The 23,654-nt window shown below is 46.3% G+C and overlaps 2 protein-coding genes across 6 annotated transcripts; one reads left to right on the forward strand and one right to left on the reverse strand.

Moving 5' to 3' along the window:
• Positions 1 to 2,358: 2,358 nt before the first annotated feature.
• LOC118782038 (ATP-dependent RNA helicase DDX42-like) lies at positions 2,359 to 13,021 on the reverse strand. 4 transcript variants are annotated; one of them, XM_036535286.1, is made up of 18 exons: positions 12,973 to 13,021; positions 11,961 to 12,180; positions 11,289 to 11,439; positions 10,897 to 10,958; positions 10,281 to 10,317; positions 9,418 to 9,570; positions 8,892 to 8,996; positions 8,574 to 8,693; positions 8,147 to 8,323; positions 7,475 to 7,603; positions 7,278 to 7,377; positions 6,930 to 6,977; positions 6,748 to 6,845; positions 5,845 to 6,121; positions 5,076 to 5,302; positions 4,805 to 4,915; positions 4,493 to 4,603; positions 2,359 to 4,391 (listed from the first exon to the last, which is right to left on the reverse strand). In XM_036535286.1, the coding sequence occupies exons 2-18, from the start codon at positions 12,167 to 12,169 to the stop codon at positions 3,729 to 3,731; spliced, it is 2,778 nt and encodes a 925-aa protein (XP_036391179.1). In that variant the 5' UTR covers positions 12,170 to 12,180; positions 12,973 to 13,021; the 3' UTR covers positions 2,359 to 3,728. The 4 variants fall into 4 exon arrangements, with proteins under 4 accessions (XP_036391179.1, XP_036391150.1, XP_036391160.1 ...); XM_036535257.1 differs by having other exon boundaries at positions 4,493 to 4,606; XM_036535267.1 differs by having other exon boundaries at positions 4,493 to 4,606; positions 11,961 to 12,194; positions 12,973 to 13,019.
• Positions 13,022 to 13,237: 216 nt separating this feature from the next.
• On the forward strand, positions 13,238 to 22,391 carry LOC118782118 (STE20-related kinase adapter protein alpha-like). Of its 2 annotated transcripts, XM_036535377.1 has the most exons (13): positions 13,238 to 13,311; positions 13,962 to 14,023; positions 14,273 to 14,330; positions 15,615 to 15,643; positions 17,806 to 17,908; positions 18,101 to 18,222; positions 18,332 to 18,440; positions 18,559 to 18,682; positions 19,790 to 19,961; positions 20,176 to 20,280; positions 20,447 to 20,697; positions 21,122 to 21,164; positions 21,281 to 22,391. In XM_036535377.1, exons 2-13 carry the CDS (start codon positions 14,012 to 14,014, stop codon positions 21,434 to 21,436), a joined length of 1,284 nt encoding a protein of 427 aa, XP_036391270.1. In that variant the 5' UTR covers positions 13,238 to 13,311; positions 13,962 to 14,011; the 3' UTR covers positions 21,437 to 22,391. The 2 variants fall into 2 exon arrangements, with proteins under 2 accessions (XP_036391270.1, XP_036391279.1); XM_036535386.1 differs by lacking the exons at positions 13,238 to 13,311; positions 15,615 to 15,643 and having other exon boundaries at positions 14,004 to 14,023.
• Positions 22,392 to 23,654: the final 1,263 nt, after the last annotated feature.

Raw genomic sequence — 23,654 nt, forward strand, 5'->3', positions numbered from 1 at the left:
GCCATCTATATTGATGGAACAGGCTTGTGCTGTTCAGGTACAAAAAAGAACCCCATAATGAAGGTAAATGAAGGGTTATACATGAAAAAATAATGCTGTGGTAAAATGCTTCAACTTTGTGTGAAATTATTCATTTTTTCTAAAATAAGATTGAATTCAGATATTTACAGACTTACCATGCAAAAATATCCCCAAAACACTGGCCATTTCACAGTCAGAACGCCTTCTACTTTGTCACCGCTGATGATGTGCAACAGCCTGGACGTGAACCCGGCAACCCCCTTGGCACGGACCTCCTTCCTGTGAAGGCTCACAGAGTCTGAGTCCACTCTTCTCCTCAGCTGGAATTTCCTGTCTGTCCCGTTCACCCTCAGAGCAAACAGCCTGGAGCCCTGGGGCAGGAGGGCACGGTCCGGGGACATGTGCATCGCAGAGGGCGGCAGGGTTGGCCGTCTGCCCACTTCACTGCCACGGCATGCCAGGCTCCAGCACAGCACACAGGGCCAGTGTCACCGCCAACCCCGGGCTCAAAGGAGAGAAACTTCACACTGGTCTGCGAGATCCAGCCACACAAACACCAGGCAGAGTGCCAGGGTACCTATTGCATAGGAAACGTACATACAGTGCTCCACTGAACTGTGAGCAGCGCTTTTAATTCTATCCAAAACCTTTTTGTGTGCTGCCGTAGGGCTAATGACTCTTCTTTCCACTTGCCTGTTGAAAGAGCTTTTTGAGCTGTCGGGCCCTTGAGTGTGAAAACCGTCTGCTCCTTTTCAAAGCGACGCTCTCCACGGTGCCAACGTGGTGCACTTCTCTTGGCCACAACTGGGCAGGGCAAGGTGCCCCTTGTGCCTCCCTGCTGTTTTTGCACCTGGTGTGTGAAGACACTGCAGTGACAGGGGCGAGCCTGTGCCAGCCTGCAGTTCAAACAGCCGCGCCATCCAAAGACCAGCCCTGCTGGCATTCTCTGTCTTTAAGAGCAAACCGCATTCCTCAGCACCATTTCCTGTCCTGTGCCAGCTTTAGAGATACTGGGCCCGTTTCCCCCAGCAAATATTTGTTTCTTCTCTCAGGCTGGTTTACGGGAGCCAGTGCAGCTGAAAACTGCGAATGAGGAGCACTTACCCCGAAGACAGATCTGCCAACCACATATGTCTCTGTGTCCAGGGTTCTGTTCTTTAGTACTCTTGACAGAAGAGAAATGAACATCCTAGAGTAAACATGGGTGAAGGCAGCTCAATTCACCTATAATACTGAGTTCTCTCCATTTATTTCACAGTAGGCATCACTCCCATCTTGTACAAGCACCAGAAATCTGAGAAGACAAAGTAGTGTGAAATCTGGATTCAGTATGAACTGCTGATTCTCAATAAAGCTGTGATTCCTATTAAAGGGCTGTTCTGTTCAATCACTGGTTTTAATGACAAGTGGTGCGATGCTTGGTACTAAAGCAGCACTTTGGGTGTGGGCTGCTATTTTTGAAGATAACAGCTACTCTTTCCTTAATATTGGACTATTATTGCTTTTCTTATGTGCATAGTACTCATCATCAATAACTGTGTACAAGCAACAGTATATTCATGTCTGATCCAATTTGCTTTAAAATGCTTTTTAAAGTGCTTGTTGTGAATTATCTCTCTTTTAACACGTATTGGGACAAATGGAGCTTTTTATAACCTCTCTCCCTTCAAGCCTCATTACCAACTAAACTCTCTCCCAAGACCATATTCAGCGGTATCATTATCATAAAACATAACTATGAGTTTTACCATGTTCCCTCCTGGCAGCATTCAAGAAGAACAGAAAACATCAACAACCATGCAGATGACCAGTTGCCTGCATCTGAGTTGCCCAGTCAAATCCTGCAGTTTGCGTGGGGCTGTAGAGTGCAGCCCAGGACTAGACAGGAAGTCACTGGTCAGTCAAGGAACAGAGGGACAAAGGTGTGACCATTTTGAGGAGTGGTGCAGTGACTCACTGCTTTCTTAGAGCTCCCCCCTCCGAGTACTCTCTGTCCCTTTCTCTCATTCTGTGGCCTCTCGCCCCGTCCTCTCCACTCCCAAAACCTCTGCCCCAGCCGCCATCACAACTGGGCCTGGAATTTCGCACCAGCCCTGCAGCTCCACCACCCTCCACCATGCCCCATCTGTCTGACAGAGCAAATCCATAACACTGACTGCTTTCCCCTGACCCGGATCCCAGGACAGGGAAAATGGAACACCGACTTCATATTTCAACAAATTGAAAAATAATTCAGCTGTAAGCAAAGCTTATGTGACCAATGGCAAAAGGTTGGAAATCCTGAATTTATTAACAAAAAACAAGATAGAAAACAACAGTACCTAAAAACTGGTGGGTGTTGGGGAAAGAGCAACAGAGAGAGAGAGACAATCACATTTACCTCAGACTTTTCAGGGACTACCATGGCTTCCAAACAGTGACGCCACTGGAACTGTTTTAACTTGCAGAAAGCAGATCGTCGCAAACGGAACTGCTGAGTGGAAAAATTTATTTGGATTATCAGATGAAGCGAGGTTCACCAAGAACCACAGAAGTTTGGTGAGCAGACTGATAAAGAGCTAGCAACAAACAGCAAAACATGGTGCCACGTACACAACCTTGCAGCCCCCAAGCCAACCCCTCCCTTTCTCAACAAAAAAGAAACGCAACACTGGATGAGCAGACTACGGGTGGAACGCACACCACTTTATTATACCGACAGAAATGAGATGAAGACAGAAAAATGGTTCTGAATTCCAGCTTCGCAGATATGAATTCAGACAGGCATCAGTGAAGAGCCGGGCCATTCTCCATTCCCATTCCATTGTGACCCAAACCCGACTCTACTTTCACAGAGGGCCCTGACTGTGTAATCTCAGTTCAGACACCTGCCAGAACACTGGAAACAGGTTCTGCGGAGATGAAGGGTCTGACAGGACAGAGGGGCTGAATCTCAAAGATGAACTGGAATACACATGAAATGGAAACATTCACGGAGCTAGAGAAATAATAATGCAGAAAAAAAACACATTTCCATCGGAAATCTGATAATCACTCTCACACACATGCACCCACACATATAAAAATTTAGTCTTGCACATCTTTGACACTCCCTTCTAATACTTAAACAACAGAAGAACATCGGAGCCAACACAGGCTAAAACTTGCAACAGAATATTTGCTGAAAAGTCATTTGTGCCACACCCCTTACCCACTCACTCAACAATATGCAGAGTATCCACACAAAATACACTTCCGAAATGAAACGTTCACAGTCTCTGATAAGGTCAGTCTGTACTGAGCATGGGCCCTGTGCTGATCAAAATATATCCAATGGCTACCCTAGTGTCACCTGGTTTGGTCCATTGAGCTACGCCAAACGTAATGGAGACAAGAAGGGCCAAGGGCGCATGCACACACTCTAAGCCCTCAAAAAACAAATATAACAAATATATATATACACACACACACCTTCCTGGACACAGGGGACGTCAGTGAAAGCCACTTCATCCCAGCCCATTTGAGCACTGTTAAATGCAATTTCAGCTGCAAAAGACTACAGTAAAAAAAAAAATTAAAGGAAAAAATAAAAGAGTGGGGTTTTGAGACTTTCTACCCCAAACCCAAGTATGCTATTACAACAGGAAAGGACCAGCTGTATGTCTATGGACTGTGTGTGCTCATTTTACAATAGTTTGTTTGTTCTGGAGGGGACTTTGTTTTTGTTTTTAGTTATCCCACCGGGTCTTTTTGCGCTTAGGAGGATCTGGGACAGCAAAGCTGTCCTCGGCCCTTTCCCCCTTGTCCCCCCTCCCCTCGCCCCCTACCCTGTCCCCACCTTCCCTGTCACCTCTCCATTCATCCCGGTCCCCGCGTCCCTCTCTGTCCCTGCGGCTGCCCTCCCCATTCCTGCTGTCCCCGTAACGCCCGCTGCCGTAACGCTCTCGGTCCCCGTAGCGATCACGGTCTCCGTGGCGCTCCCGGTCACCGTACCGGTCACGGTCTCCGCCGTGCCTGTCGCTCCGCTCGCCGTGGCGATAGTGGCCATCCCCGTGGCGATCCCTGCTGTCCCCGTGGCGGTCACGGGGGGCCTCCCGGGCAGAGGGCGGAGCAGGGTAACCCTGCGGCAGGTTAGCATAGCTGTCGGGCAGGGAGCTCAGCGCCCCAGCGCTAGTAAAGCCCGCCATCCTGGTCCCCGTGCTCTGCGCCAGAGGAGGGGCCGCCACCACGGTGGGCGGGACCACTCGGCAACGGTCCGCCTCCTGGGGGTCTCCCGACGGCACGGAGCTCAGGCTGCCGGCACTGGTCCATCCGGACGAGCTGCTGGAGTTGGTGTTGGTCAACTTGGGGGGGAAGCCCGATGCCGCCACAAAGTGGTTCTTATACTGAGCCTGGAATGCAGAAGCACACACAGGGGTTACGGGGGGGGGGACGCTTGGAGCAGCTGCCCTGGGAAAGCCTCAGGTATTCACAGGGGGATAGGGACAGTCACCTGGAAGGCCTGCTTCATGGCTGACATCCGGTCCCCCATGGCTCCGGTGGAGGGTTTGTAGGACTCATAGTTACTGAGGACGCTGCTCCCACTGCCAGCTCCGCCACGGTCCTGCTGGGAAAAAGACTCAGCCTCAGCATAACCTCCAATGGCCAAATAAACACAGCCACCACTGTTCCAACACATCATATTAGGAAACAAAGTCCGACAACCATTATAATAAACCTATATGTGGCCTAAGATGTTCAGATGAATGACTGCGTTATGTGTGCTTGCTGTGAAAGAACCCCTTGCGTATGGAGGAGGGCTCACCGAGGTGTCTGCTCCCAGACCCGGCCTCTCTCTGTAGCCCAGACCACCGCCACCGATATTCAGCTTCTTCCCTTTGCCTCCCTTGAAGCGGGATTTCCTGAACCAGGGGTTCTGTGTGGAAGGAGAGGTGGGACCAGAGGGAGAACATATGCATCTCAAATATCCAGTCTCAACACAGAAACTGACTTTCTTCTAGCCAGTCTGCAGCCTGTACATGGAATCTGCTGGGCAAGGAAGGTCCCTACCAGCTGAAATGGAATGTCCAGTTTACCTGCATTGCCAGGTCCATCAGCTCCTTAGGAACATTCTGATTGGCTCCTTCAAGGTTGCGCACCAGGTCCCCAGCGAATGACGTGTCTTTGTTGGTCAGCAGTGTGTAAGCCACGCCCTTCTCGCCAGCACGACCAGTACGCCCGATACGGTGAGTGTGTGTGTCAATGTCTCGCGCCACATCGTAGTTGACCACCGTGCGGATGGATGGAATGTCCAGACCGCGGGCTGGGATGGGGGAAGGGGGAAAGGGAAAAAGAGCAGAGAGAAGCCAGAGTGCCTTAGTGGGAGCACAGTACAGTGATAAAAATCAAGATAATCATTTCATTTTGGGCCAGCACCACATCAGGAAATTTGGCTCACAATATTCATCTTTAGAATTGTGTAACAAAGCTTTGTTGTGAAAATCACTACTGTAAAATGTCCATGCAAGGGGAAAATGGTAACATGAGTTTCAGTGTGGAAGTTACATGCTTGATTCCCAGGTGAGCTGCTGTACCCTCGACAAGGGACTAGACCAAGATTCCGTAATACTCTTTAATATTCAGCTGTAGAGGTAGACAACATTTAAAATGTTGCCTTGGATACGTCCACGTGCCAATAATTTAGATTAATATTATTTATTTATTATTATTAACAATTTGTAATTTAAATGATGACTAGTGCCTATTAACACTAACAACACTAATACTAGCTTCTTATCTCTCCGAGCCAAAGCTCCCCTCAGGTGCTGCTATCGTTTAGAGCAGAGCAGACTGCCCCTCTCTCACCAGCCACGTCGGTGGCCACCAGCACAGGCAGGTTCTTCTTCTTGAAGTCAGCGATGACCTTGTTCCTCTCACTCTGGTCCATGTCTCCATGCAGCAGGCCCAGGCTGTAACCCTCCTGTGTCAAGTTGGTGGCCAGCTCCTCAGAGTTGGCCTTCTTGGTGACGAAGATGAGCACAGAACCGGCGGATGTGAACTCCACCAGGCGCCGCGTCAGCCAGCCCCACTTCTCCAGCCCGCTGGGTAGGACCTCCACTACCTGTGTCACATCCTCGTTGGCCTGCGACGGGGGGGGGCCCACATCAGACATGCGTATCAAATGGGAACTTAAACATAATTCAGCAGTTTACCTCAGCATGCACCTTCCGCTGCAGAGTAGATTCTGCTCCCTGTGCCATATAGTACCAGTCAAAAGTTTGGACACACCTACTCAGAGAAGGGTATTTCTTTTCTTTTGCTATTTTCAACATTTTAGAACAACAGTGAAGATGCCAAAACTACGAAATGCCACAAATGGGATTATGCAGTGACCAAAAAGTGTGAAACAAATCGAAAACTCTAATGTTTTAGATTCTTCAAATTTGCCAAAAATATTTTGTAAAAGAGAAATATGAGTAATGAGGTTGATGCCTAAGAATGATTTTGGGCTAAAAAAAAAAAAAAAAAAGCATAAGTCTTTAAATCAAAATGCCTTTGATACATGTTTCCCATTATCTTAATCAGGAATATCCAAACTTTTGACTGGTACTGTATACTGGCACCACTTGCACTGCCTGCTGCTGAGTGACATGGGAAAAGTTTCTACCACTTCAAAATCCTTTGGTTTCATTCCTCACCTCAACGGTGAGACACTGAAAAAGGTGAGATGAGGGTGGGGGTTGGGGTTTACGGATCCCAGTGGTGTACCTCTCCAATGTCTCCCTGCACCACTCGGATGGGGTCCACCAGGATGTCCCGCGCCAGCCTCTCGATCTTCTTGCGGAAAGTAGCACTGAAGAGGAGAGCTGTGAGGAAAGAGCTCCTTTTCAGGGGACAGGACTTACGCAGAGTGAAGTCACACACAGTCATGCTGGACTTGGCTTACTTACTCTGTCTGTCAGGGCGCACATGGCTGGCTATGGACCTCACTTGGTACTCTGAAAACCAAAACGAACACAGATCAACACATCCAGCAGTAAGGTTCAGTTACAGTTCAGCTATGATTCTTAGGGCTATGATGGCTACAGTTCCTTTGGCTACAATTCACAGCAAAGTGGATATCCAGATGATGAACGTGTATCAGTTTACACGTTCATCATCTGGATATCCATCATTTGGGTTTGATATCTGGATATTAAGCTTTATTTGATTCTCAACAGTGCAAGCTATAGATTATTTAAGACTAGGGGAGAGGTGCTGCTTGGGAGTCCGCCGTCTCGGGACGGAGGCGCACCTACCAAAACCCATGTCAAACATGCGGTCTGCCTCGTCGAACACCAGGTAGGTCACCCTCTGCAGGGATGTGGCCTTCTTCTTCACATGGTCAATCAGACGGCCCTGTTCACGCCAGCAGAAGGGACAGGGTCAGAAGGTGGCCCAGGAGAGAGGCGGCGAAGGAGCACGGGAGCTCGGGAGCCCGGGAGCGGGCGCTTACCGGGGTGCACACCACGATCTCGGCGCCGTCCTGAAGGGCCTTGGCCTGCTCCCACATGCTGCCCCCTCCGTACACGGCCACTGAGCGCAGGGCGTAGGCCTTCCCGAAACGCTTGCACTCCGCATGGATCTGGGGAGGACGCGCAGGAGGGTGGCGTGTTGAACATCACTTGCGGACTGTAAACCTAAACCTACTGCATCTGCGCAGCATAGTGTAACAAACAGCCGTGCACAAACTCCACTGGGATTCATGTGTCTCAGATAACGTCTGAAGTTCCCGCTGACCAAATATAAATCCAGTGGCAACACTCTACACAAGCAATACACAAGAGTATTGTTAATACACCTCCAATAATGTATCATAGTCTGGAGGTGGTTAATATTGACCAAGTATTGCCCCACCTGACCCAATATGATGAACTGTCAATATTGTCAACATTAATTTTAATCATTAGGGGTGGCAGCATTATTTCTCTCATCCAAATCTCAGCATATTCAGATGTTAGCAGACGGTGACTTTCCGTTACTTTGTATCTGAGCCAATCAGGGGAGAAAGCTCAGCATGATTCATAAACAAAAACCACTCCTGGTCCTAACTGCCAGTGCACAGTCCTGTGTCCCCTGTTCTGCCTCCACTCTTCCCATCAGACCCGTCCCGTCCCCGTCCCTGTACCTGCTGACAGAGCTCTCTGGTGGGGCACACAATGACAGCAATGGGCCCTTCTCCCGGCTGCAGCTCCTTCTGGTCCATAATGTGCACCAGCATGGGCCAGATGAACGCCGCCGTCTTGCCACTGCCTGTCTTGGCTATGCCGATCATATCGCGGCCGCTCAGGGCGATGGGGACTCCCTGCAAGAGAAGTCAAGAAGTCACCATGTGATGCAGCCCCTTCAGAACAGTGTCAGTAATATGGGCTTCCAGGGTTTCATTTAGGTATCCTCATCAGTAACGCCTGTGAATGGTGCTTGATCTGAGCACTGCGTTTTAGTATCTACAGGTTGCAGAGGTGAGCAGAAGCCTAGCAGAAGCACTCAGAGGTGCGGTGCAGGTGCGAGTTTCACAGGTGGTTTAGTGACTCATGGGATGTAGGTGTAAGTACCTGGCACTGAATGGGAGTGGGCTGGGTGTACTCCGACTTCCGGATCTGGTGCATCAGCTGCTCGTCGAAGCCAAAATGGGCAAAGCTGGTGCAGGGCTTGGGAGGGGCAGCTCCAGACACCTGCCACAACATCACGTAACATACAGTGAGGAAAAGTGCTATGGCAGGGGGAGGGGCTTATCACTTCCAGGAAAAAACCCAGAAAACAAACATATGAGACAGTAGCTAATGCTTTTTTGTGTGCAAGCCACCTAAAAGGACATTTTAAAACTGAAATGTAGCATCACTCTGGGTGTTATGTTGCCCACAGATACCTACACGCAAGTTGAGCTTCTGTCTCAGCTCCACCACCTGCAAGGGGGTCAGGCTGTTCAGCTCCTCATGCTCATTGAAGAAGTTCTTCTCAAATGGGGGGTAGTCAATCTAAAGGGCAGTCACACACACACAACGAGAAACTCATCAGAGTGAACCTAGCACACGATCACATGGCCAAAGCTCTGAAAATCCCGAATGACAATCCATTCTAATCAACGGGGTGGCAGCGTAGTGGGTAAGGAGCACAGCTCATAACTGAAAGGTTGCTGGTTCGATTCCCCTCTGGGGCACTGCTGTTGTACCCCTGGGGCAAAGTGTTTAACCCACAAACATCTTTGCCCGTTAAATCTCAAAGGTTCTAAGTGTCACAGGCTGCCCAACAAGTTTCTCTGCTTGGTACTAATTCCATGGGCTGGTATACTGTCCAACGAGCATTCGAGATGAGCTCAGTCCAACGTTAGATCAAGATGAAGACAGAGTCTAATGGGCTGAAATGTAACTGAAGGCAGGGTGTCCAGTGGTCTCTTACCTCTGAGTGGTCAATGGGGGGTAGGGGCATGATGATCTTCTTAGCGGCTGGGGCGATGGGGTTCCCGTCACTGTCGTACTCCACGTTGTCTTCCTCCTCATCCGGGGTCAGCCCGGCTGTGGGGTTCTCTGCCATGTAACGGAAGTAGGCCTCCTGCACAGAGCACAGCGACACGAATCACGGGCTGGCCCACACGAGACCTAACGCGGCAAAGGACACAGCCTGGCTTTCCGCTGAACACCAAAGCTGCAAAACCCACCTATAAACAAGGATCAGGTTCCATTCCATACACTGACTCCATCTTTTGAATGAACTGCTCAGAACTAACACGTTTTAACCAATGGTATCAAAAGAGAGAACAACCACAAATAAGTCTAAGGAAAGCTGGACATCATCAGAATGCATTAAAATGTAAGCTTTTTTGTCAACTTTACAACTCATGCACAGTTTGACAGCTGCGTCCACTTTGCTTCAGTGCTGAATGCACAGAGAGGACACAATGGGTGATGGGGCTTGTGCGTGTCTACAGAGTGCGAGAGACTTGCACCTTTTTTTCTACAAACTGGACATAAATTGTAGAAAAATTATAAACAGCTTTACTGAAAATAAGAACACGACTTCCGTTTATTTTAAAAACCATGTTGGTACAGCTGTGGGAATGGTATCAAAACCACTGAAATCTTTCTGGGGGATCTGAGAGGGTTCAACCTGCAATGAGAAGTTTAAAGATAAGGGTGACCCTAAAGGAAGGTGTCTGGGGAAAAGGGCACTTTCTGGGAAGGCAAGAGGGACGCTGGGGCTAAAAGAAACAGCAGACTGGCAGCTCAGACGCAAAAGAGAGGAACGCTGGTGGTCTCACTCACTTGGTCATCTTCCTCTTCAATGTCATCACGTATACCCCTGAAAAAACAAGCGGAGAAACAAAAAACTTCCCTGCGACTCGTCCGTACACTCTTCAGCCCAAAAGAAACCCCCCCCACACACAACACCCACCCACAGATGACACCATTCTCCTTGGACTGATGATGATTGCTGACCGGTAAGGAGAATAGCAAAAATAAAGATGACATTCACATTGCAACAGAGAATTTGGACAGCCTTTCAAAATGATCACTTGGGTGGCTTGTAATTATAAGCAAGTCACAACACTATGCGCACTCTCTGAGACTGCACCATAAAGGTTTTGGGGTCTGGACACTGCGGCTCCATGTAATCAGCAACGATCATACTCCACAATTATCATATTCTGGTAGAATCCTTGACTATAACCACATACATAAAGTGTTGTAAAAGTGACTCTCCCTTGCATAAACATCCCAGGTCAAACCTGCACACGCATTACCTAGAATGCACAACTGCAGCAATGCAATAGTTACATGTGGACGCTCTTGCAAAAGGGTAAGTGCACATTGACAAAAGAAGACAACAGAAGAACAACTGGATGCATTTCTGTAGCTTCATAATGGAAGAAGTGCTTACTTATCAGGTTTCTTCTCTTTCTCCTTGTCTTCCAGCTTCCTCAAGTCTTTATTTGCTTGGTCCTAGTGAAATCATGGGAATGAAACAGAAATTAATCAGACAGTGCTGGTGCCCTCCCCATTTAAATCTAAATTAACGCAAATTAAAATGGCACAGCAACTAATGAATGTGGGTGTTTTCCCAAAACCTCTGGATTTTTTTACAAGCTTGATTTATTTTAATTCCATATTAAGGCCACAGAGAAATGACTAACAGAGAAATCCGAACCCCTGTGCCACCTCCACAAAGAAGTGCCTTGTGGCCAATTTTAGACCCTGAACTTCTGTGCGGCTTGTGGCTCTAATCCTGCCATGGCAGCTCATGTAGACCGACAGACCCACTCCTCAACTCACCTCCACCTCAGCCATAAAGGCGTCCAGCGGGTCTTCCTCGCTGTCAGAGTCCCCGCCCTGGGACTGGAACTGTTGTCGGGTCGGAGAATTCTCTGCAGGGATGTAGGGCAGGTCCACACTGCTAGACTCCTCTTCATCATCTTCAAAATACCTGCAAGACAGCCAGTGAAACCCAACAACAGAAGAAAACACTGCATTTTTCAGTGTGCAAATGGCAGGAAATGATGGTTTAAGCATTACATTACATTATTTAGCAGACGCTCTTACCCAGAGCGACTTATATAGGTTACAGTTCTTTACAACGTTATCCATTTATTCAGCTGGATATTTACTAAGGTAATTCTGGGTTAAGGTGTAGCAGTAACAGGGAATCGAACCGGAAACCTGTCGATACAAGTCCTGCTCCTCAACCACTACGCTACACTGCCGCCAAGCAAATCTGAGAATCATTACATTACCAGGACAGGCTCATCTAACCCTCTGATTAGCCAAACCACACAAAGATCTGAATATCCATTATGTTCCTGCTGTAACTCTGCTGCTCATAGACCTCCAGAGAGGCTCATGTGCAAACCCAGACAATCTTCTCTATTTTGACCATAAATGCAAGATTATAAAAGATGGTAAATATCAGACTGAAACAGAATTGCGAACTATTAATGTCATACTCACGCATTCTCTTCATCGAAGTTGGCCCGTTTTGTGCCTATCTTATAGAAAGAGGGCAGTTGCTGGGTCTTGCTGTAACCTGACCCGGTTGCCCCAAACGATGAATGTGACGGCTGCGACAGACGAGGCTCCTCTTTCTTGCTTGTTGCCAGACTGAACCCTCCGAAACCGAACCCTCGCTTGGCCCCTGGACCACCTTTGTTCCAGTTCATGACTGTTACTGCTGGAAAAAAAATTCTGTCAAAAACCACGAGACAAAGTCGCATTACGTTTGTTTCTAACTGTAGTTAGTTACACCTCTAATCGTTTGTCAAATAAATACCCTTGGTGCACTTCATAAAAATTTCAATTAAACTTAGCTTGTTCCCAAGGTATGGTTCATGCATACATCCTACAAGTGGGATAAACTTGAGAGATATCCTACTAGGACTAACGATTAACGTGATACTCATATAACCAGCTATCGTACTGTCGCGACCAAGACGACAGCTAAACTTCTGGTTTATAAAGCATTAGCTAACTAGCTAGTGAGTGCACTGTTTCATTGCAATGCGTTTGCTGTATTTTCTCCAATGAATCTCTATCTAGCAGGCCACCAATCCCACACACACGTTCCCTCCGATCGGATATGCAGTTAGCAAGCTAGCTAGGTCAGCATCGATGGACTAACGTAAGGGACCGCAAGCCAGCTAGTTGTCTAACTTTCTGGTAAATAGTTAATATCGGGTCGAGATGAGGGTATCCTTAGAGTAAAAGTCATCGTGAATCGTAATTTGTGTAGCCAGTTAGGTGTGACTGCTTTGATAGATAGCTAACTACAAGCCGAAGCAGCTAACGTTAACGACTTAAAAGGCTAGCTAGCTAGCTAACAGGCGATGACAATATACCGTTTTGACTGCTTTCTGTTTCGGTAGGTAGCTAGCCATCTACAAGGAATATGATCGTAGGATGTCGTATTTCTCACACATAAAAGACATAAACCGTGCATTGCCACAATATGTAACCATATATTTACCTGTCTTGTCACTATAAAAAATGATGTGTGCTAACAACACAAGGCTCTGCAATTCTGTAGTGTATTACGTCATCAGGATACGTTTGAGTGTAAAACGTCATACATGAGCGACGAGGTAGCTGTCACTCAAACTCCTAATCTCCAATTATTACTCGTTATTCGCCAAATTCCACGCCTTTACCCGATTTGCAACCAATCATACTACACTATTCGCCATAGGAGCGTATTTCAACCAATCGTTGAAGGATTTATAGTGTCGCTCGACGGCAAATGTATGGTATTTTCTGGAAATAAACAACGAAAGCTGAGAAGCGGGTATTTTTCGATTATTCCTTGAAGGTAGGTAAAATGTGTGATTTTTGCTTTCATACGCGTGCATAAATCGCATGTCGCACAAATCTGATTTTTTATTACAGATAAAATATTGCTAGCGATTAGGCAGCATCTCGACTGTGGAAGCTGTTCTGCGCTGTATCTCCGGGAAGTGATGGGTCACTGGTCCTGTTGCCCTCTGTTTGCCGCATCTAGTGATCTGAATGTCTTCATGTTTGTAATTTCACTGAGGATAAGCAACTGGCTAACCAGATTAGCAGTAGCAATACGTTACCATTTCAAACCGCCAGCTAGATTGATCGCTATGGATAACGTTAGCTAGCTGCACTAGGTAGTTACGGCTTGATCTACAGTCTTGAGAGCTGTAGGTTAATAGCTACTGTACGCGTTGTTATCTGTTCAGCTTGAAAATGTGAATGTGTTTAAATTAGTGCTGTCCCTTTCAGTCTATCGGTTGTCTTGAAGTCAGCACTTGCCCGCCCCTAACTAGGTGTGAGTAAGTTCAGAACTGTTGCTATGGGAACGGTAACTCAGCATCGCTAGTGTAACTTTCCATTGTCATTAACAATAACATTGCTGCAGTTATATATGTGTGTAGTGTCTATGTAGTATATATAAATGTCTGTATAAATTCCATATTCACTCCTCTGCTGCAGGAACCCTTTTTAATGGACTCCTTGAAACTGTAGCTGTGCCCACAGGATCAATGTCTTTTCTGGTGAGAGGTTTTCTTGGAATATGGAAGTGAGGAGTGTAACTAAGACTAAACTTTTATACTCCTCAGATTATCAAGAGGATGAAAAAATATGTGGGGGATTTTGTTTTTTCTCTCACTGAATGCATTTAATGTAACAACATTGCCATTGCCAGTTGCAGAATTGTGGAAGAGATAGTGTGAAAGATTTGGAGTTGTAGGATGGGACAGTAAATGTGTGCTCTCCTTTTCACTGTCTCCATTCAACCTCAGCGCTGGGTGTCCGAGAAGCTGAGTGTGGAGAGCTTAAGGGATCTGGAATTATTTGGAGGTAAGTTGAAGGGTCAGTTTATGTACACTTCACTTACACCCACACTCATTCTACCCTGCCTCCTCAGATAACTGCTGGCTTCAGTAAACAAGCCTTTGTGCTGTGCTGGTTCAAGCAACATAAGCAATCATAAACGAAATTCATTGTTGTAGTGATTCCTCATCTTCTTTGACATGGGAAAGGTATTGGTTTTATCGCTGGACATGTTAACATTCAGTACAGTGTTGTTACTGAACAAGTGTACCTGATTCCATCTGCCATTAACTCTGTGAAAATAAGTGGTATCATGAAACAGTGTTGACTGGCAGTTATTAGTCCTCACTGGTTGTACTTTCATCACCATGCAGACTCTGTTTGGAGTGTATATGTGTGTGTGTGTGTTTGCAGAATTGCTTATGAATGGTGCATCATCAGGTTGCCAGATATTAAAACATCCTCACAGATCTGTCCTGGAATTTGCTTAAAGGTGAACTTACCATCTGCAAGAGGAGGGGTGTAACAGCAGATAGATGTTAAAAGGTTTGAAAAAATAGTTGTGCAAGTGGGAGGTGGTGGGCTGTATTTGCTGTCAGAGCCTTGCTTGTGAAACTCTTACCATCTGCATTTTATTGTTTGTTCATTGTACTGCTGTAGCATGTTCACTTACATACAGCATGAGAATTAAGCAACATTGTCTCATTTTCAGTGTGTTCTTTTGGTTGATGCCTCCATCCACACTAATGAGAAACTTGTATTAAGCCAAATACAACACTTACACAGGCTTTAGAACTCAAGGAAACATAGTAGTGTTGTTCATTTTTGTTTCCTCTTTTGGGCTATAATATAAGACCGTGAGCTTCTTTGGTTATGCATATACCTCTTGGTTGGTATTATGGTCACCCTTAGCAGTATTGTTTTTACTCACAGTCTTCCATGAAGGGAAGGAGACTGACCATATTCACTATTACTGTTGATTGTAGTTTACAGTGAATCACTGAAGGTAAGGAATTAGAATGACTGTTTATCTGGATGCAGTATATATTTTTGACTCAACAAAAGTGATTTGAAAATGAAAGCATAACTGTGTTATGACAGACAACCTGTGCCATGCAAGTCTATCACATGTAATACTTTAAGTGCTGATTGTGGTCAGCCAGTGTGTTCTCCGTAAGAGCACAGAATGTCTCTCGAGAAGCTAACTACTGATTGCTATGCCAAACAATTCCTTAATCGAAAACCAAACCCTCTTTGCCAGTTTTTATCTTTGTTTTTGTTTCTTTGATGTCTTGGGTTTTTCTGCCTTAGAGCAAGCTCAGGGGAGCGCTCACGGGAAAGTAAGTGCAGCATATCTACATTTTTATTCCTATTTATTTATTTTTTTGTCTGCCTTGTTCACCTGTGCGTGTATGTGTATATTTGAATCCAAGGGCCTACTGTGGCTGTGTGCTTCAGTGCATGGACACCAGCTCATCATGCTGTGTGCTTTCTGTGAAGCTCATCCGGTCTCAAAGCCGTCAGGGTTTCATATTGAGGGGCACTGAGGGTGTGTGGACAGTGGAAAGCTCTGTCATCCTCTCAGTTGGGGGTCACTGCTTAATGTGGTTGTAATGAACACCTGTGATAGGGGACCACTATCTCATAACAGGAAATGTAATGCCTGTGATTGAAAGGTTACACTGCACAGAGGTGAGCAGTGTGTCTGGGGTGTGTGGCTTAACTTGGCTGCGTTCAGTGAAAGGGGATAGATCTATGCAGAAGGTGGTGGAATGGGAAATCCATGTTTACATGCTTACAGCTGCTCAGGGTTGTTTTGAGACAAGGTAAATGGCTCTGCTTTAAAATGCATACCGTTGAGTTTTACCCTTGTTCATCTGGATGTAGATGTAACAGTGAATTGCTGGAGTGATTGTTGGTTGCAGAAATAAGCCTGAGTAAGAATAAGAATCTGAGTAAGTGTTCCAGTTATTATACTGTTATTCCATAATACAGTAAATAGTTCCGGATTTGCCATATCTTGAGTTCAGAATAGCATCTTGTAGTGGCTCAGGTAGAAATATGCCATTGTTTTCAGTGTTTCTGATGCCAGCTCAGCACTGCAAAAGTGCCCACAACATATTTAATGCCTTCTATTGAACTGTTTATTTTTGCTGATGTGAAGTCTGTTATGGTTGCAACGTGACAGATCTTGCCAGATGATACAGATTGTTGTAGATCTCATTTTCTTCTGGGATGTGTTTGACATTTTTGGTATGTTATGGTACTCTATAGTTAAATAGCTGTGGTGATTGCATAAATACTTAAGAAGTTGAATTATAAGTTGAATAATTAAATAATTTATAATTTGAGTTGGTCATATATGCCAGGCAGTTTTGCCATTATGAAACCCTGTCTGGTCTGAACATTGTATTGCTTGGTTTCAGTAAGTTCTCACTACTCTGTAAGGAAGAGGCTTCACTGAGTCTGCACTGTGTCTATGAACAGCTTGCAAATCTGCTGTGTCTGTGGATTGAACCTGTGCTACCCTGTGGCTCACAAGAAAGTGAAGGTGGATGTTCACTAGTTATTCACTTCCTTGTTTTGTCATGGGTTTGATGTGATGCAGAGCCCTGTAAGAGATGAAACCTTACTGCTCTTGTCAAATGGTGGGGGTGCATTGGAGCTGGCTGAATTCTTGTAATTGTATTATAACAATCCTATAATTATTATCATTATAGTGTCAGTCCTGTCTGAATTGCTTCACCAAACAGGCGTTGTGTTGTGTTGCTGTCAGAGACTAGAGAAAGTCCTGAGCTTGCTTTGCTGGTCATCGCCAACAGCTTTAGCCTCTGGATGTATTCCCAGCATCCTCTGCTCCATGAAACACCGCAGCTGCTGTTAGTCAACCTCCAGACCTCCAGATATCAGGAACCAGCAAAGCCCTCTTTCTAACAGTCTCATTTAAATTGGTTAGTTCTTGTAACTTTAAGTAATTAAATTCCATTGAACATCCACAGTACGTGAAATTACTTTTGGTGTGATTTGAAGTAAACATTTCTGACCATTTGAGTGGCTGGAGTTTGACAAAGCTTGATGGAAACAGTCTTTTTTTAATGAATGCTTTTCAATTGCTGTCAGCAAAACTTGTACATAAGATACACGTTACCTCACTTACCTGTATAAGCTATGTGCATTTCAATGATGAAATCAAAGATTTGGTGTGGTGTGTGAATTGCATCACTGACAAGGATATGTTGCCTTTTCCTGTGATGCACCTGAAAGGACCCACCCTCACCCTGCATGTTCTCTGCATTTGGATATTGTTCACTGTCAAATGCACTGAAATTGGTAATTTACCTTGTATTCCATAATTGTGACAGGAACAGAAGTGGTGTGAGCCCAAAAATCTCTCACCTCGAAAAGAAGTTGAGCAAATGAGTTGGGGGTGGGCATGTCCCTTGCTAATGTGACTTCTGTCCTCTACCTTGCCCCTCCCCCTCTCCCCTCCCCTTCCGCTCAGGACCATGATGACAGCTACGAGTCTCTGACCTCTCTTCCTCGCCAGGACAGCATGGGGAGCTTCCTGCCTGACAGCTCCTCCTATGAGCTCCTCACTGTCATTGGTGAGTGTATGCCACAGGTCCCACCTACATCTCAGTCACCGTGGCAACCTCCTCATTGCCACTCCTCGTTTTAAATAATGCGATGATGCACTTCACTCTTCAGTTGTGGTAGTAGAATTGAATTAAAATAAGCTTGTTGAAAGTGTGTGACCGTGCTTGTGCGTGCGCTGTCTCCTTGTGCATGCTGTGCAGGCAGAGGGCTGGAGGGCCTAATGACGGTCAATCTGGCCAGATACCGGCCCACGGGGGAGCACGTGGCCGTCCGCCGCATAGACCTGGAGTCCTGCACCAACGACATGGTCAACTACTTGCAGGTGAGGGCTATCCCCGCACGGTGCTGTGTGGCTGCCACGCAGAGCTGATCCAGATGGCTGGTTACGAACGGAAGCAAGGAATGATACACTTGGCCTGTCTCCATTTCAGGGGGAACTCCATGTGTCCAAGCTGTTCCACCACCCTAGCATCCTGCCCTATAAGAGCATCTTCATCTCCGAGAATGAACTTTGGGTCATCACCCCCTTCATGGCCTACGGTGAGCGAGAGCGCCCCCTGTCTGCGTGTCTTCCTCCCTCTCTCCTTCTCGTCCTCTGAACCTCGGCGGTGCATGCGGTACGCCCTGTAGGCTCACACGCAGCACACTCTGCCCGCAGGCTCGGCGAGGGACCTGATCAACACGCACTTCTCCGATGGCATGAGCGAGCTGGCCATCGCCTACATCCTGCAGGGAGTCTTGAAAGCCCTGGAGTACATCCACCACATGGGCTATGTGCACAGGTAACATGAACAGCATTGCCACAGACACACTGCTAGAACAAAGTGGAGCACACTACGTGGTGAAATGTCTGCCTGTGCATGGCTGAACTTAAGTCATCATAGCATGTATGTGCCTCCAGTGGTGTTCCGGTGGCAAGCCACAGGAAGGGCTTACAAAAAGGGGAAATGGTGCCGGCACAGTGTTACAATCACTTCCTGCTCATGTAGTATGAAGACAAACGGACAGGCAAAATATTTTGACGTAGATTGGCAGTGGGCTCAAGGTGTGATCATTTACTAAAGTAGGCCCCTTCCTACCATACAATCAACAGCATGATTATGGACAGAGGAGGTGAGTTAATGAAGTAATACAGTTTACTCAGCACAATAAAACTATTTCAATGATTACCACACTAATATATAATGTTTATGATGTATAATATAATTATTTAAATTCCAAGACCGTTCACCTTCTTAAAAGTGTGCCCCATAATGATGTCGCATATCTTCCAAGTACTAATAGGTTGTTATACCCCTTGACATAAAATTATCAGTTATCAGTATCCTGGCTCCTAGCTAAGGTAAGCCCAGCATTCGCTACTGCTATTGAAGGGATACAATGACAGGAATTTGGTTAAAGAATGAATAAAGTAGCATTGTCTGTAAACAACTGAATAGGGTGGAAACTGTCACCTACAAAGAATACTAGAATTGGTTAGTATTAGACACAGATTGTTACAGAGAGTATTGTTTTCCTTTTCGGTTTAGATATTCGTGATATTGAACATTGATATTCGTTAAAATTTAGTATGAAGTTCACATCTGTGTTAATCTTGATGAGATGGTCAGGAGCTTAAATGAAGAAGCTGGTGTAACTGCCCAGATCATGAAAATGTCATTGATCAACAAAAGAAATTAAATTGCGATAGAAAGGGATTGTATTTAGGACTGAATACAACACTGCCCCCTAAAGAGTATAGTTAGGATTTAAGGCTATACTTACTGTGGTTGAGTTAACTGGATGCTTTTATAAAGTGTGATGAAAGGCTTCACTGCATTCAGGTGGATCATGAGGATATTGCGTTGTGTACGTGAAGTGACACGCTGGCGTGTGCGTGTTTGTGGCAGGAGCGTGAAGGCAAGCCACGTGCTCATTTCTGCGGAGGGCCACGTGTTCCTGTCAGGGCTGCGCGGCATCTTCAGCCTGATCCGCCACGGCCAGCGGACGCGCGTCGTCCACCACTTCCCCCAGTACAGCGTCAAAGTGCTGCCCTGGCTCAGCCCGGAGGTGCTGCAGCAGGTACCAGAGCCACACCTGGAGGATCCGCTCAGTGTTCCCCACGCGCACACACACACACGCACACACACATTCACAGAGCTTGGATTAATTACGTCATTGTCATGGGTTATGCTTTCTCTCTCATTCACTCATTCAGACACACTCACGCACATACACACAAGGTATGGTTTAGTTTCATTGCAGTCAATGAATAACAGTCGTCTCCTTTTGCCAGAACCTGCAGGGGTATGACTTCCGCTCGGACATTTACAGCGTGGGGATCACGGCCTGTGAGTTGGCCAATGGACACGTGCCCTTCAAAGACATGCACGCCACGCAGGTGAGCCTGTTCGCATTCAGTTTTCTCTTTGAAGCCATCATCCGTTTTTCTCACCTATGTGGGTGCCCTTATCAGAAGGGAGACAGTCTCTCTCTAAAGTGCCCACCTGTTCCTGTCAAAGACGTTAAACACCTGAGCGAGCGCCCTCTGCCCCCTCCTTCTACAGATGCTCCTGGAGAAGCTGAACGGTACGGTGCCCTGCCTGCTGGACACCAGCACCATCCCCCCCGAGGAGCTCTCCATGAAGCCCTCGCGCTCCGGGGCCGACTCCGGCATCTGCGAGGGCCCCGGGGCTGGTGGGTCGCGCCACACCAATGGGGATCCCTCCGGCTCAGGGCCCCACCCCTACAGCCGCGCCTTCAGCCCCCAGTTCCACGCCTTCGTGGAGCTCTGTCTGCAGAGGAACCCTGAGAAGAGGTGGGTCCGCTGGCTCCTGCTGACATCGCACCATCTCTTTCACACCTCCTGTTTTTCATCTGCTCTTTAATTTTCACCCTCTGCTGGCTGAAGGCTCCCTCATTCTCACGCCTTCCTGAAGGAATACAATCCTTTGAATGAGTGAAGACTTTGATGTTGTGCAGAGTTGTGGTCAGTTCCATTCTTACTGAGTCAGTCTAGGGAATGAAGTGAAATTCAATTTGTGAATTGAAAAGTCCATCATTTTCTATGAGGATTTTTCAGTTATTGGATTGAACTTCAGTTAATTTCCTGAAATGTCTGAATTGAAATGGAACTGAGCCCAACTCTGCTAATGTATCCTGCATCTGTGCTGACTGGGCTCAGAGGGCCTGCAGAAATATAAATAAGTTCAGTTTTGTTTTTGCTGTTTTGATTGTCACAGGCCGTCTGCCAGTGCACTGCTTGGCCACTCCTTCTTCAAGCAGGTGAGTGGAAGCTGCTCTGCTGACATGATAGTAGATCCATGCAGAATCGGCAGTGCTATGTGTGGCAGGCTTTACTGGAGGACAGCGCACCAAAGCCCCCCCTTTGTCTCCCCCAGATTAAGAGGCGCCCCTCCGAGGCTCTCCCAGAGCTGCTGCAGCCCGTGACAGCCTTCACTAGCTTTGACTACGCTCAGCTGCCCGACTCCCCAACGGGCCTGGCCAGCCTGGAGTCCAGCCTGAGTCACCTGGACGTGGACGACTGGGATTTCTGACGACAAAGACACCGGAGGGACTGATCAAGCAGCCGCAGCTGTGGTTGCCTTTTAGACTCTCCCAACTGTGGACTGGAGCCATTTTTGATCTGTAAATATTGCACTGCTGACTGAAGGTCTTAAGAGCTGAGGAAAACTGGGGGTGTCTTGTTCCTCTCCTCTCAGGACACATGTGCTGCTAGTGGCTGGAGAGGCGCATGGTGGCCAATGACAGGCCATGGGACTCCCCAGCAGCATGTGCCATCCTGCCTCTGCAGCAGTGTTAATGAATGCCTGGAGACACTTTCATTTGGTGCTTGGTGGGGGAAGGTGCACCCCTCTTTGTTTAGGCTGGCTCTGAAGAACTGAAAACATGCACGAACAGACACATACATAGATACATACATATACACACACACACTCACACACACAAATACACACATACCTCTACTGAGCCGTGGTGATTTAGTCCCACAGTGATGGTTAGGTCAGATAAGGGCTGTGCCCTTTCTCAAAGTTGACTAATAACTCCGGAAGCTATTCCTGTTTGCTTTCCTTCTACTTTAAACCCTCTGAAATCTTTTTTTACTTGAAATGCCATATGAAAATATAGTTAATTATAGATCACTGACTACTTTGCAAAGGCAAACTTGATTTTTTTTATTGTAGAGTACACAGCTGGCAATATACAGCATCATGGATCAAACTTACATGAAATATTTTCACACATCCCTTCTTAAATTTGAGTCAGTTTTATGGTGATAGATATTTGTGTGAAAAATTCAATACCCTGTCACCTTCAGTCTGTTCCTTGCTGTTATGTGTAGGATTGTGGGGTTAGTAACTTTAGTCCCTTCATGATTTGCTCACCAGTATTGCTGCCTGAGGTAAGGAAGAACAGACTGCTCCTCTGTCAAGTCAAATAAACAAGCAGAACTTTGGCATTGGGTTTTTGGTTTTATTTACTTGCTATTATGGCCAGATACAACAGCATTGTGCACCAGTACTAGATAGCTAGGCACACAGACTGAGCAGTTAACAAAGCATAACTAGGGACAGCTAGTTGGTCACATAACGAGACTTTGTTTTAATGAATCACTTTAACTGTGATAGTCAAGTGAGAACTTCAATGGACTGTTTATGGTCTGTCCTCAGTACAAGAAAACTTTTGGCAATAAGTGCCATGGGAAAATGAATTACCACAGTGGACAGGAACCTCAATTTAAAGTATTGTCTTAAAAGGTCAGCTATGGCACATTATTCCCACACTGCATGGTTTGGCTTGCTCCAAAGGAAACACTGTCTCCTACTAGCCTCCTAATAGCACTTGTATATGCTGCATGTGAAAACCTTTGTCAAAATAATAAAATATGCTCCATATAAACAATTATCTGCGCAGATTGAGTCTGGGGGTTTGGGAATGATAGCGACAACAACAAACTGAAATGGACACCAGCACAGTTAGGTGCAGGGTATAAGTAACTTGAGAAGTGAATTTATTAGGATTTCGCAGTCCTTCCTATTTCAAGTGGTTGGTTGTACCAATGCGGTGATTCATATGATTCATTCATAGAGCTGAGGCATTTGAGGTGGACGAACAATATAAGTGGATTGGGTGGCAACCACTTTTCTCCTTGCAGATACACAACAGCATCGGCAGCTTCGTTTTCATTGCCTAACTGACAATGTGCAGTATCTAAGAGCTTACTTTTTCTGTCTTCAACTGTTTATGTCAGTATGCAAAATACTGTCACCATTTTTGCCGTTGTTGAATGCAGAGTGTATGTTTCGGATGCGTAACCCTGCTTTGGCAATAGTGTACATTATCGCCACGCCAATAAAACACAATTTGAATGAGGAACACAAGGAAATATCTCACGCTCACATGTAATGTGAGGTTCATGAATTCCCTCTATTTGTGCGTGAAATATCCCCGCCAAATGAATTTCGATTCTTGCTTCGTCCTCATGGGAATTTTTCTATGAGGAAATTTATATGAATACGACGTATGTCATATCAAGCAGTCGTGAGCGACAGGGGACGTGTGCGTCAACGTCAAACGTCACACACCAGAGGGAGTGTCTAAACCTTTAACCATGCACGCCTCTTGTACATTGCGTGCGTTCGACACGTTACCTACTTGGAGAGGAAAAGCACCGTTCGAAGTTGAAAATTTCAAAACTGTGTTTATTCCATTTTGGGTCTCTCGCTTTATTGGATTACAATATTTTACAATTGA

The sequence above is a fragment of the Megalops cyprinoides genome, chromosome 1 (assembly GCF_013368585.1).
Source record: "Megalops cyprinoides isolate fMegCyp1 chromosome 1, fMegCyp1.pri, whole genome shotgun sequence".
In the NCBI taxonomy this organism is placed as follows: Eukaryota; Metazoa; Chordata; class Actinopteri; order Elopiformes; family Megalopidae; genus Megalops; species Megalops cyprinoides.

Bases quoted from the DNA above. Each gene is read 5' to 3' on its own strand.
- LOC118782038 (XM_036535257.1), bottom strand. From the start codon at position 12,169: ATGAACTGGAACAAAGGTGGTCCAGGGGCCAAGCGAGGGTTCGGTTTC. The intron at 4,607-4,804 runs GTGAGCCCTCCT...TCTTTTTCCCAG, and splicing joins GTCTGGGAGCAGACACCTCG to CAGGACCGTGGCGGAGCTGG. The intron at 4,392-4,492 runs GTGACTGTCCCT...TCTGCATTCCAG, and splicing joins CCATGAAGCAGGCCTTCCAG to GCTCAGTATAAGAACCACTT.
- LOC118782118 (XM_036535377.1), top strand. The intron at 15,644-17,805 runs GTAAGTGCAGCA...CCTTCCGCTCAG, and splicing joins AGGGGAGCGCTCACGGGAAA to GACCATGATGACAGCTACGA. The intron at 20,698-21,121 runs GTGGGTCCGCTG...TGATTGTCACAG, and splicing joins CAGAGGAACCCTGAGAAGAG to GCCGTCTGCCAGTGCACTGC.